Raw genomic sequence first — 13,351 nt, 5'->3', positions numbered from 1 at the left:
GATATCACCAAAGAATGATTTAATTAATGAAGCAAAGAGTCATCACGCCTCATTGATGCACATATATCTCTATTCATATCGATATATATATATATATATATATATATATATATATATATATATAAGCTCGTTAACGTGGTTGAGGTGACTTTCGTTTCGGTAGCTCGTCACGACTCCCCTGAGGATCATTCGATCCCTATTTACGCGATGCATTGAGATTCGCGATCGTTCCCTGATGCCCCGATTGGGCGATGGCCCGTGTCGCACTGACTAAACGTTATTAGACAATACCTATGTAACAAAGTACGGAATCAGATTACACGTGTACAATTATATGAAAAAAAAAAAAAATGAACAGTATTAAAATTATAAATAAATGAATTTAGTACTGAAAGTATGAATGCATTACGATACAAGTTGCGAGAAGTATCTCGGCATGATAATTTATCCTCAATTAGATTAAAATTGCTTAACCAACCCGTGGTAAATGAGTCTCGTTGGTTTGGTCACGCCTCGTTAACGCTACAAAACCGATTACTTTCGGAACTTGTCACGATTCGATCGATATCCTCACTGCCCCGACGATCCTTAAGCTTTTTTCTATAATTTATTCCACGATTGCAGACAACAGGTAAATTTGTTTAATGTTTTTACTGTTATTTAAATTTATTATTATTATTATTATTATTATTTTTTTTTTTAATAAAAAATTTACAGAAGAAAGAAAAATAAAATTTAAAAAATCGTCTGAGCTAATCTCCACCTAAATTATAATTGAAAATAATTGTAATTTATTGAACGATCGATGCTCGAGTACGAGATATGTTTGTTTTGTTCGTAAATAAAAATGTAATGCACAGACAGCACGAGGCGAGGACACGAGCCATATGCACGTACTAAGGACGAGTTGCGAATAATCAACAATCTGATGTATATGGTACGGAAGTGCTTCCTTACTTATGCTTATACTGCAATTGACGACTAACGGCATCCATCTTTCCGGTGTCAATATTACTTATCGTTAAATCGCCATAAAATTCTCACATTAATTTATTATCGATCGTAAAATAAATAAAATAAAAAATGCATTAGTCTCTTCATTAAATTAAATTAAATTTGAAAATTACCAATGGAATGTTGATTTTTTTTTTTTTTTTTTTTTTTTTTTTTTTATATTAACTTTGCTATTATATTAGCGCAGAGACTGATATATGAGCGATTTGTCTTGGTGATGGATAGCGTGTGGTGACAACAGGATCATTCGTAACGAGACTGAATTTAAATTCATGAATGATAGCCCGTGTGACGGAAAGCCTCGTCGGCAGAAAGGAAGTGAGACTAGTTGTCATTCGAGGCTCGCCTGCCATTCGATCGAATGGAATTGATCGAACGGCAGGAGAGAGATCAACTTCAGGGAGAAAGAGAGAGACCCTTGAGAGCCAAAGAACTCTATTGACCGAGTGCTGAGTTAATGAGCGGACGAATAATCGTCGATCGTTGTCTATCAACACCTACACGTACTGGTTTGAACGGGACATCCTCTCTTCCTTCCGTGATCACTCGTACTTATTACGCTCTCTATACTCTTCAACTATCATTTCAGGTAATTACAGATAATTTTATTGTTAAAAAGATTTTATTTTATAAAAATTCAAAATTAATTTAATTTATATATTTTCAAACCCGATATACTATAAAATTTGGATGACACGAATTGATTTAACAAATTACAGGATCGTAAATTTTGACTTCTGACAGTTAAATCCGGAGATTTTACGGCCAAAGAGCAAGATATATTCACCTTTGGGGGCCGGCAGACTTCACTGCGGGATTTCCAATAGAAAATAATATTAATAATAAAAAAAAGACAAACTCCAAAGATCTAACTAATGTTTATTGAGGGCATTAGTATATTAATAATTGAAGTTGTAATAACCGATTTTAAGTCAAGACGAAGTAAAAAATAATAACCCTCGAGTAATCGATAATAATAATAATAATAATAATAATAATTAAAAAAAAAAAAAAAAAAAAATTGAATGTTTTTTTTTTTTTTTTTTTTCTCACAGCGGGGATTTATAAATCGTCATCTCCTCAGATCGGATCGCGTGGGCAATCAGTTTTTTCAAGGGACAACAGATTCCAGAAAGTAAACTCGTCGGCACGCACACGATCTACGAATTTATTTAATAAGTTTTATTTTCCACTCTACATTCTACATTATTATTAGCTTTTTATTTATTTTATTTATCTGGATTGGGATTGAATTTGATTTGTTGTGCTCGCGTAGGCACGCAGTTAAACCCAACAACATCTAATGTATGCAACTGAAGTGAATTAAACGGCAGTCTAACGCCGATTTTAACTTGTGTACATGACACTTACTTTCCGGTCTCAGCATATTCGCGATTCGACATATCTCGTACCGGTTCGCCCACGAGGGCCCTTAGTCCGAGTCTTTGCGTGTTTTATGAATATGCAACGATATAGTCCACTATTTAGATTTATTTATACCGGTGACGTCAAACTGATCGCTCGTTAGAGTTGATAACAATCAACATTCAGAAGGACCAGATCTGCTTGATGGTGATACGCGTTTATAAGTTAATAGACCAACGGGATTGTTATTTTATGACAATTATTATTTATATAACCTTTAGAAAACGATCGATAAGGATAATTGCTTTTATTATGATATCATTTGAAAGAGAATTCAAAAACTCAACAACTAAAAATTAAAAAATAATTTTTTATATTTACAATAAATAGATTTATTTGAGATCTACTATCATCAAAAATAAAAATATAAATATAAATCAAAATCTAAATACCGTAGTACAGGTAATAAATAAAAAATTTAATTGAACCGATAAGACCCTTTAGTCGTAGAATTTACGATTGGTAATGTGAAAGCGTAGGTAATATCGATGATATCACCTTTATAAATAGTCACGCCTCTTGTCTCCTTGTGCATGTTCGCCGACACGTATATCGTACCACTCTACTCCAGAATAGTTGGGTCACCTACGTAATATAGTATATAACTCTTACTCGCCGCTCAAAACATACTCCAGCTCTAACATATTATATGATATCAAACACCGACTATTATATCAGAAGACTTTGACTTCGGCACATGCATTCCCTCGGTCCTGATCATAATCACCTCCACAATATAATCATAAATAAGTCAATAAAGTATTTGCATTTTTTTTGTATTTTCTAAAGACTCTTAAATTGAATATCTCTTCAACTGGATTGTTGAACAATTACAATATTATTATAGATTATATTTTAATATTTAATGGTAAGGTTATAACATTATACAGAAAGAAAGAATGAAGGAATGAAACTGGACTATATATTGCTGTTGAGGACTCGGTTGTACGACAATGCGGGACTTGATGGTTACAAAAAGTAATTGCAGAAAAAGGGACGATAAACGCGACAAAATGACGTTCTAAAGACCGCTGTTGATAGCCGGGACGAGGCTCGTTTAATGAGGTCTCGAGTAGAGGAATCGATCCTCAGGTATTCGTGACAAAGAAGTTAAGACCGCGATTGGACCCGTACCGGGAGCAAGGACTTGTCGACATGCTGCTTTTATTTGTTAAGCCCTCATTTTTATTTCTAATTTTCTGGATATTTATTCCTTTTTCCAGACCCAGTTCAAAGAAAGAGCAAACGAAAGGAAATAAAATAAAATAAAATAAAGGAAGGCATAAAAAAATAACAAAAAGTTTATGAAATCATGATCATGGAGAAGAACAAGTGTCAGTGCCGCCCAACTCCGTCTTATATATATCTATATATATGTACAAGGTGATAAAACCAACTAATCTTAAGAGCATCCTGCAGGATGACCGTCTTCAGTCTACAGTCTTTCATTACCAGCCCGAACCAGAGGAAGAAGCGCTCTTTTTATTATGTAATAAAAGTTGAAAAAAAATCGCGGCAAGCAAAAGACAAGAACAAGAAACAGAGAAAAAAAGAGAGAAGAGAAAAGATGAAAAAATGAATTGGGAATCGATAATTCATCGCCCATTGCTTGCATGACTCTTATTTGAAACGAGCGTATGATTACTGAGGGATAATGCCACGTTGCCAGCTAAGAGGGACCGGGCTGACTATCAGATGCTCGAGAAATGCCCCAAGCCTGACCGATAGAGGGGGGATCGATTTTTGGCGCCTTGATGGTACTTATCCATCATTAGGATTTAGATTTTTAGAACCAAAAAAATTTTTAATAGAAAATTATATCATAGAATTACAACAATAGCAGCGGAATGATTCAATGTTTGCTGACAAAATAATTTAAATTACCAGCAATTACCAGAATCCAATACTTGCTGGTACTGGCTGACACACGTAGATGTGTTAAAGTAAAATTAAATAATAATTAATTTTTTACGATTGTACACTTAGCTGATAATTAATTATCGTTGAAATAAATCATTACGACCTTATTCGTACGCAATAATAACCTACGAGTATAATGATATAGATAGAAGTAAGTATTTGCGGAGATCATTCACAAGCTTGTCAACTACCCATCAGTTTTTTTTTCCATCTCAGCTCACGGGCTCTCACGTAAGTTGCTTTTTGCGCAAACCTTTTTACCGATGATGATATTTAAAATACACAACAAACGTTCAAGTTGTCTATAAAAATTAACACACTTTTTGTAATTGCTGCTTCATTTGTAGACCCGCAATTATCAATATATAAATTTTAGTTTTGTGACTTTTATCACTCGAGCTTGTTGTTATGTAATTATTATTATTATTATTATTTATTCCAGAGCCAGCGGAGTTGATATAGGATTGAAAAATAAAATTAAATAAGCTTCAATGTACTTACATTCTTTATTGCGGTCCATGGCGTATTGTAGAGGCGAATCATCAACTTCCGCTTTTGGAGGAGACGATCTATTGCCTTCAGCCATCTCTACAGAGTCCTCGGATTCGGGTGATGTGTTTTCGGAGGCACCACCCGCCGACTTTCTCCCCGTCGACGAGCTCTCCGTTCTTTCTCTTTCGTGTCGCGGGCCTGAAGAAGGATGCTTTGCCCCTTTTTTGACGGTCTCGCTTCCCGGCAAATCTCTGAAATATCTATTAATTAATTAATTGATCCATTTATTACCAAGTCATTGTCGAAACTATTATTTAGAATTGTATAATTTTTAAAGATTAATTCCAAAAAGATAAAAAAAAAAAAAAATAATAAGTTACTGGCGGTTCATTGTCTAGTTACTTCTGTGCTAAAAGTAATAACCAATGATGTTTCTTTGAGTGATAGTAAATTACAATGAGCACCCTAGATTACAGCCTTTGGATCTTTCGAGTAAGTGCTCCCTTATTAAGTCTTATTACTTATTACAACAATTATAGTAAATAATGGATTGGACAAAAATAACTAATAACCAATAACAAACCTATCAACTTCTCTAATTTGACGTTTCTCCCTCCGGTCCTTGGACCTCTCGAGTTTCCTGACCTTGGACTTGGTTTTAGCTTCTTTAGTACTCTTGTGATCTTGGCCCTCCTGGTCTGTCGAATCAGAGGCTTTGTCTCTATCGATCGACTCGTCGTTAGACTGGTGGGTGGGCGATGACGAAATAATAGAGGATATAGAGGTTCTACTGCTGTTTGTATAATTCTAAAACAAAAATGAAAAAAAAAAAAAAAAAAAAAAAAAAAAAATAATAATAATAATAATAATAATAATAATAATAATAAAAAGTAAAGTGTGGATAATGTTTAGTGTTGGACAGGTCAGCAAACAGAAGACAAGAAAGGAAATTTACCTTAAACCACTCGGGATAAATAGCACTAATAGTATCTAGGAGGTCTTGATCTAGTTGTATCCTCCAAAACGGGGAGCCACTGTCCAACCTGTGGCTAGACTCTGAAATCCATTAAATATATTGCAACGAATTAATCACTGTTCTTTATAAAAGTCCACGTTCAATTAAACTCAATGCCTTTTTTGTTTTTATAAATCTATACATAACATTAAACATTACTGAAGCAATGGCAATTAATCAAAAACTTTAGTATTTTCTTACACCATATTTATTTATAAACTCTTTTCTTTGTCCTTTTTGCTAACCGGTACGTGCTTTATTGCTTGTTACTCACTTGATTAAGTCATAAAAAAATTTTTTTTTTTCAACAGAAAAACCTCTTTAGAAATTAAAAAAAAAAAAAATATTTAACATTTACCGAGTTATTTCAACAAAAATGTTGCTAGTCTTGCGTGGTTTTAAATTCCGATTGATTTTCCTAATGGTGACAGAATATCCTTGCCAAATTATCCGTGACAAGGAAAAGAGTCCCGGGACGGTTGTTCTTGATTCCCTGAAGCCTGGATGCAAAAAAAAACAATCAGCCAAAGATGGCTTATGAGAGGAAAAGAGATGGACTCCCTCTAAAGGGAACAACAAAAAGAAAAAGATCGATAAGAAGAAGAAAATAAAGAAAAGAAGAAGAGGAAGAAGAAGAAGAAGAAGAAGAGCTGAACATGCCAACGACATTCCCCAAGTGCGGTCAAGTTTTTCGCAGTTGTATAATTCGCGTGGTGGACCTGACGAGTGATTCACGAGTAAAACAAATCAAAAGAAAAATAATAAAGAGAGAGAAAGAGAGAGAGAGAGAGAGAGAGAGAGAGAGAGAGAGAGAGAGAGAGAGAGAATAAACTTTTAAGATATCAAGGATCGTAATAACACACGGAAGAACCTGACATACTGCTTTCGACAGATAATTTTGATTGTTAAACGATTCATATCTGGATGGAAAAAGGGCTCTTTTGATGATACCGGGGATATTGACTAAGGCGAGAACTTGGGAGACAAAAGAACGAGTTTGAGGATACAATAAAACAAAAATAAAAGTAAGAAGGAAGAAAATCACAAAGTAGAGAAGCTTTGAGATTTATTTGCTCGAATTTCATTGGACGCGGTCAATAAGATTCCTCAGGAATCCACATTTCGTATTCGAGATGTTTGCAAAGAAGAATATACTTAAAGGATGCTCTGAGAAAATAAAAACTCGCGGCCTTCTCAAGTCAATGTATCGTCGATACTCGAATCAAGTTAAAACTTTACCAACCAACCGACCATCCAAACGGCCAATGCAGTTTGTTATTGTTTTCGTGGTCAAAACCGTTCGTTTTTATTGAGGTGACTCTTCGCCGATCAAGAGAAGCGACCACTGAGCACCAAAGAGACCAACAAAACATAACACAAGAGATTAAAATAAGAGAAAAGATACTTTTGCCGACGGAGTCTCCACGACATCGCTGACTGGTCGTCGACCTAGAAACGTCTCTTAGTGAGATCCCCTTGGGAGGATCCGAGGGTGAGGATTTCATTAGATTGGTATATCGGTCTATGCTGGAGAACGAAATTATTCGTTATTGGAATGACGAGGGGTGTTGAGAAATATCTCTGTATTTATAATTCTAACCATATATCGACACAGACTGAGAATCTGATCAACAGTTTACAACATATCTAACATGTCGCTATTATATCCAATGATGTTGGTGCTATTATTTTATGTTAGAGCTCTCCAGGTGCGTCGAGTACATTGAGAGGCCTGCAAAGGTCTCCATTGGTGTCAGCCGACTCAGTAGAATCAGTGATTCACGATGCTTATGTGATTTACTGTTTGGTTGTCTTTTCCGATGTGTGTACTGATTGCTCGTTTGTGTTACTCTCCACATGATTACGATGGGTTGCTGATTGACCACCAGGTCAAGGCTGATTTCACGACTAATCGGCCTTCCCACTTCATACACTCTATTTACGATATTCAATTCCAGCCATATGTTCCAATTGAAAAGGATTAGAAATTTAATTTGGATCAGAAATTCCGAATTGCAAGAAAACGGAAACTGGACATGTATTGCGAATTGGTGTGTGTTTTTTTATCCGTCTCAGGCATGCCAAAACAACGCGACCTCTCGCACCGAATCGATGCCGACTCGTGTTTTCTTACCATGCAGACAGGTTTAGGTCCAAACCATCTGAGAAGAAGAAAGAGACGGAAGAAGCAACACCCTTTTCAGTACATTGCCCTCCTCAGAGAAGCTTTTACCGTCGATCTCGAAGGCAAGGCACGCGTCTTGCCTGCAAAATAGAATGTCGTTGTAACGAGGACTTTTCTCCGGCTCTTTTTCATATTCTTTCGTTTACCTTTTTCTTCTTCTTCTTCTTCTTCTTTTTCTTCTTCTTCTTCTTCTTCTTCTTCTTCTTCTTCTTCTTCTTCTTCTTATGCTTTTGCTTCTTGGTATTGTTTTTGACGACTACCAACTCTCTGGTAGTTAGATCTGGGATATCAAAAGGTGGTAGCAGTGTGGCGCTTAAAACGTTTAAATTAACCCGATAATTTGGAGGAATCCGGTGAAGAAGTTACCTATTTGAAATTCCTCGAGGTTTTAATACCCTCGATTATTAATCAATCACTGGATTATTTGATAAAAACTATATCTTTTAAAATATTTTCAATAATACCGAAATTATTGAAATTTAAATCTTTACCGAGTGATGAATGAAAAACTATAAACTAAAATTCTCTTTTTTTCTTCCTACACATTACATTGAACTCGTATGATTATAAATTACTCGGTAAGCATTCGGGTCCTGGAACGTGGGCACCTTGACGCGTGACCAGTCGCGCTTTGGAGTCCTTGGAGACCCACACATGGGCGTCGAGAGACGGCCACGTACACGCACCTGGAAAACGTAGCTCTCTGTTCTTTAACAACACCAGTTACCGGTTACTAGACTTGGGGTCTTCTTTGGCACTTAACCCCTGACCCAGCCTCAATATATCTTGGTCAACTGGTACCAACTTGTTATCATCAATTCGATCCTATAAAGGAACACATACACAGTTTATTCATTGATTCGAATTTCACCGCCTCTTGTAAGGAAATCTTGTTCAATAAACTCCGGATATAAGTGATGAGGGTCTACAAGATGAACCTTTTAAGACCGCTAGCTAGCTCTTCTTATTTTAATCAGAGAGATCGACCATCTACAATATCTTGGGTGCTTTCTTTGTAATGTCCAGGTGGATCAATTAGCATCAAATCGATCAGCAAAAATTGGTAGCTTGGCACTTGATGTTGATGGTGAGGTAACCAACCAGCTGAATGACATCATCAGCAATCTCGGAGCACACCTCAGGACGTAATATTATCAGCTAGCGGAGGCGTATCAGCAGTGTCGTATCTTATCTGCCTCGGAACGAACCAACACATTGTTGATGATTCTTTCTCGCTCAAACACTCTTGAAGTGGTGGGTTTAAATCAGAAGAGCCAGATGCTGTTGGTCAATGCTGGATAGGAGTGACAGCGGCAAATAAGGAGGGATAAAGAGAGAAAGAGAGAGTAGTCGCGCGCCAGCTTGTGTGGGTCGCGTGTCCAGGGAGAGCCAACACGGTTGGCGTAACTAGCCAACCGTGAGATGACGTGGTACCACGCAACGACTCGCTAATCGCGTGCTACCGGTCTCTCTTGCGCCAGTTCTTTTCCTACTTATAACTTGTAATGTAATCTCTTTTCAGTTGGTTTTAACCATCACTCAATTTCAAATCATTTATTTTAATAGATGGCTATTCAATTATTGAATTACTTATCTTAATGAGGTGTCTAGCTTTTTGGTTATAATCATCGTTTAGATGTGAGTGAAGATCTATAACGTTGATCCGATCTCGGGACACATCCGCTTACTGGCTTTGCTTTTAGAATCTGGTAAACTGGTAAACTGGTAAATGGGGATTTCAGTTTATTTCATGTCTCATGGAAAGGGGAATGACATCATCTGAGGAGGCGTGAGAGTCGCACTTGAAAGTACTCACGCAATACTCTCTGCAATATTATGAGGAGTATCAATGTAGATGCTCAGGTTGGAATAATGTATGCTGATTTTATGGAGAAATTGTAAATAATAAACTTCCAAGTGGCGCCAAAGAAAAGACAAATTTGTGAAACGAGAATATTTTAAGAATTGCATTATTAAATTAATAATTTATTATAATTAAGAATTTTCTATGATTTAGTACCTTGTAAAGTTGATAAAAAAAAAAAAAAAAAAAAAAGATAAAAAATTTTTAATCAATACTGAAGCCTGAGGGTGTTTTAATTTCAGTTGTTTAGTTACGGAACCCTTTTAAATGATACCCAGAGTTCTCGGAAATAACTTTGGATAATGTTAATGTTTATTGATTCTAAGTATCGAAAGAGTCAGTCTTATAAGCGACAAGAAAAGAACTCTGGAGATGTTGCGATCTCTAAAATTTAACGATTCTGTTTAATCGATATTGACGCCGATCTCGGAATTAAAGATCGTAAGTAGCCCGAGGATCGGCAAATAAAATTGGTAATTTTATATCCCGGTATTCCGGAGACGAAGGTTGGTTGGTGGCTTAAAGCACCTGTCTAAAAAGCAACTAATTAATAATTCTTCGGAAGGAACGATCGCGACTCGTCGTAAAAATCAAGACAAGCCCTACTTTTGTCATTTATTTTATCGGGTTCCACGAAGGGAGTGACAGTCCTTGCAGATATTTCAGCAGTTGATGGATTCCTAAGTAAAGGCGAGAAGGACTCAGGGAGATAATATGTGGGGGGGGAGGGGAGGGGGGGAGAAAAAGCTGACCTAACATCAAATCGAATCGAATTTCGGGCGAACGAACCTAAAAAGACACTCGGAATTTTATTTCCAGTCAGCTTCGGGGAAGAATCCCAAATCATTCCATTTTACTTTTATTTACTACCAGGCTCGTGTAGGATAGTTAAATCAGAGGATGATAAAAAATGTAAACCGATCCTTTCCTCGAGGATATATAAATCGATTATTGTTTTTGTTTATTTATTTATTCATTTATTTATTTATTTATTTTTTTTTTCTTTTTTTTCTGAAACGACGAGAGGTGAAGACGCATTTGTAAGAGAACAGTAAAATAAAATAAGAAAATTGTACTGGTGATAAATCATTATCACAGAGCTTTATCGTTATGATAAATCGTAGTAGTTTTGCTCGACTCTTACAGGACCGGATATCGTCGGGTGCTAGCGACCCACGCGACCAGTATTGAGGAGACGGCGATAAATCTCGATTCATTCGACGCATAATTAGCTACGTTGTTTTTTCAATTTTTTTTTTGTTTTTGGAAGCGGATTTTTTGCCGTAAACTTAAAAAATTTTTCAATAATACTAAAAAAAATTTTATTGAACGAATAAATTGTTTTCTGTGTATAAATTTTTAGCACACCAAAAGCTAATTTGATATTCAGCGCATGAATTTGCGTATCGCAGCATCTAATCATCATGACCGTGACTCCTGAAGCGAATCCCATCGGTGAAGAAAGGTAAATGGAAACCGCAGTGACTATCAGTTGAAATCCGAGGCAACCACGGGATTAAAGTGTGCAAGATCTACAAAACCACTTACTGATCTCGTCGACGATCGTCAGAAGAAAGCACGCGCTCTGATAAAAATAAAAATAACGAATAAAAATATGTGTATGTAAAATTGCAGGTTTTGAAAGAAAACTGCTCCAGTGATGCGCTTAATTTCCTGATAGAGTGATCACGTAGTCATACATCAGTTGACTTATTTATTTAAAAAAAAGGATAAATTATTAGTGCCATAAGTGCCGGAGATAATGGAATGTCTGTTAGACACTTTAATACATTTAAGATATGTCGTGGTTGCGTCGTTCATCTACAATGGAACTCGAGACTTGAAACTCAATTTAAAATCAAATGTAATGCTTTGCTAAATGCTAAAATGAACAACTTGCGTGTCGCAATCTGGATTCTTTAAAGAATCCTTTGTGCTCGCCCAGTATGTGGTGACATCCGAGGGCAACTCGCCGATCCACTGATCCATTGAGCGTGTGCTATGTTAATTATTCATTTTAGATTGGAAATCTTTTATATATCATTGTAAAAGATAATTTACATGGTATGCTAATTTTTATTTATTTTTAGTCTTGGTTCTATATTAATAGAAAAATTTATTAACTGTTAATGAATTTATTTTTAAAATTACGAAATCCTTGTAGTGATTGTAAATAACAAAAAATGTTTTCCTCACAAATCCCAGCAATTAAAAGTTAGAATAAAATTAAGATTTTAGATTTTATTATTAAGATAAAGATTTAATTGACGCTTTGATTCGTTATGAATAAAACTACCATCGAAATAAAAGTAAGCGGTGAGCTCATCTAGTCAGTTTAATATTTAAATGACATCATTTCTCTGGTTAGATATTTATACGACAAAATGATCTATCAGTAATAAAATATTAATCGATATCACCGCAATTAGAATCACAGGAGCGAAAAAGATAAAATAAAATAAAATAATCGATGCGTGGAATAATTAATTAATTTATCTCGAATATATAATATCTCATTTAGTAGGATTGGTTGAGTTGTAAGTTGTAACAAAGTTTAAATGTAAAAGTGAAAAGTGGTTGGGCTGAACGTTTATAGCATATTTTTTGGACTGAATAATGAAGACATGTAAGTAAATGTCTTGGTTGGTAATGAGAATATTCACCTCACCGGAATATGCACGGAAAAAAAAGGAAAAAAAAAAAAAAAGGGAAAAAAAGGAAAAAAAAAAAAAGAAGGTTCGCTCCGCTATATAAACATACGAACATGATTATTATGGGGTGTTGGTGGTGGTGGTGATGGTGCTGCTGCTGCTGTTGCTGCTGCTGCTGCTGCTGGTAGTAAGTAGTAGCTACTCGGTAGTTGGTACTCCAGCAATGCAATGTTGAAAAGATGTTGATGTCGTGATTCAGTTTAAAGACGATACAAACGTTTGTAGATTGTTACTCGCGTGTTACTTAAGACGCGATTTCACGACGTGATCGGCACAAACGAGGAGATGTTTCTGTCGGACAACTTCTGCAGAGTTTATCTCCGATCTTTAGCGATCCGAGTGATCCAATCCTGGTACGGGAGGCAGATGCTAAGACCTGCTTGATACTTTACCGCCGATTTCTCGCGTGTCGATCGATTGATTCAATCTCCTGATTCAAGATGGACACTTCTTCTGACTCTCCCGACTCCCGAGCCAGTTTCCAGCCCAATATTTTATTTTATCTTCATGTTTTGCCAACACCTACACTGATAAAAAATTCACTTTTATCATGGTGAAAAATCTTCAACCAAGAAAAATTTCTTCATTAAAAAATTTATACAATTTTTTTTCAATAAATAAATTTAAAAATTTCATCAAAAAACAGAAAACGCAATTCAATTTAATAAAAATTAGAAAAAAAAAAAAAAAGGCTGAATGAAAGAACGTAGGCGTTTTATGATTTG

At 35.7% G+C, this 13,351-nt stretch overlaps 1 protein-coding gene across 4 annotated transcripts in view; it reads right to left on the bottom strand.

Annotated features, from left to right (window-relative positions):
* Positions 1 to 13,351, bottom strand: part of LOC141523866 (uncharacterized) — an 88,402-nt gene that overhangs the window by 32,130 nt on the left and 42,921 nt on the right. For 2 of the 4 annotated variants that reach the window (XM_074237408.1, XM_074237407.1), the window contains exons 2-4: positions 5,807 to 5,907; positions 5,435 to 5,658; positions 4,861 to 5,111 (exon numbers count right to left, since the gene is read on the bottom strand). In XM_074237408.1, the coding sequence (XP_074093509.1) occupies positions 4,861 to 5,111; positions 5,435 to 5,658; positions 5,807 to 5,907 (576 nt within the window). The remainder of the gene's footprint in view (positions 1 to 4,860; positions 5,112 to 5,434; positions 5,659 to 5,806; positions 5,908 to 13,351) is intronic. The other 2 variants (XM_074237409.1, XM_074237410.1) reach the window with 1 other exon arrangement.

The sequence above is a fragment of the Cotesia typhae genome, unplaced genomic scaffold (assembly GCF_013202065.1).
Source record: "Cotesia typhae breed Kobodo isofemale line unplaced genomic scaffold, CoteBio_Ctyphae contig_22, whole genome shotgun sequence".
NCBI classification, from domain to species: domain Eukaryota; kingdom Metazoa; phylum Arthropoda; class Insecta; order Hymenoptera; family Braconidae; genus Cotesia; species Cotesia typhae.
Note: the sequence above shows the minus strand (reverse complement) of the source record. Positions and strands in the feature narration are given on the sequence as shown.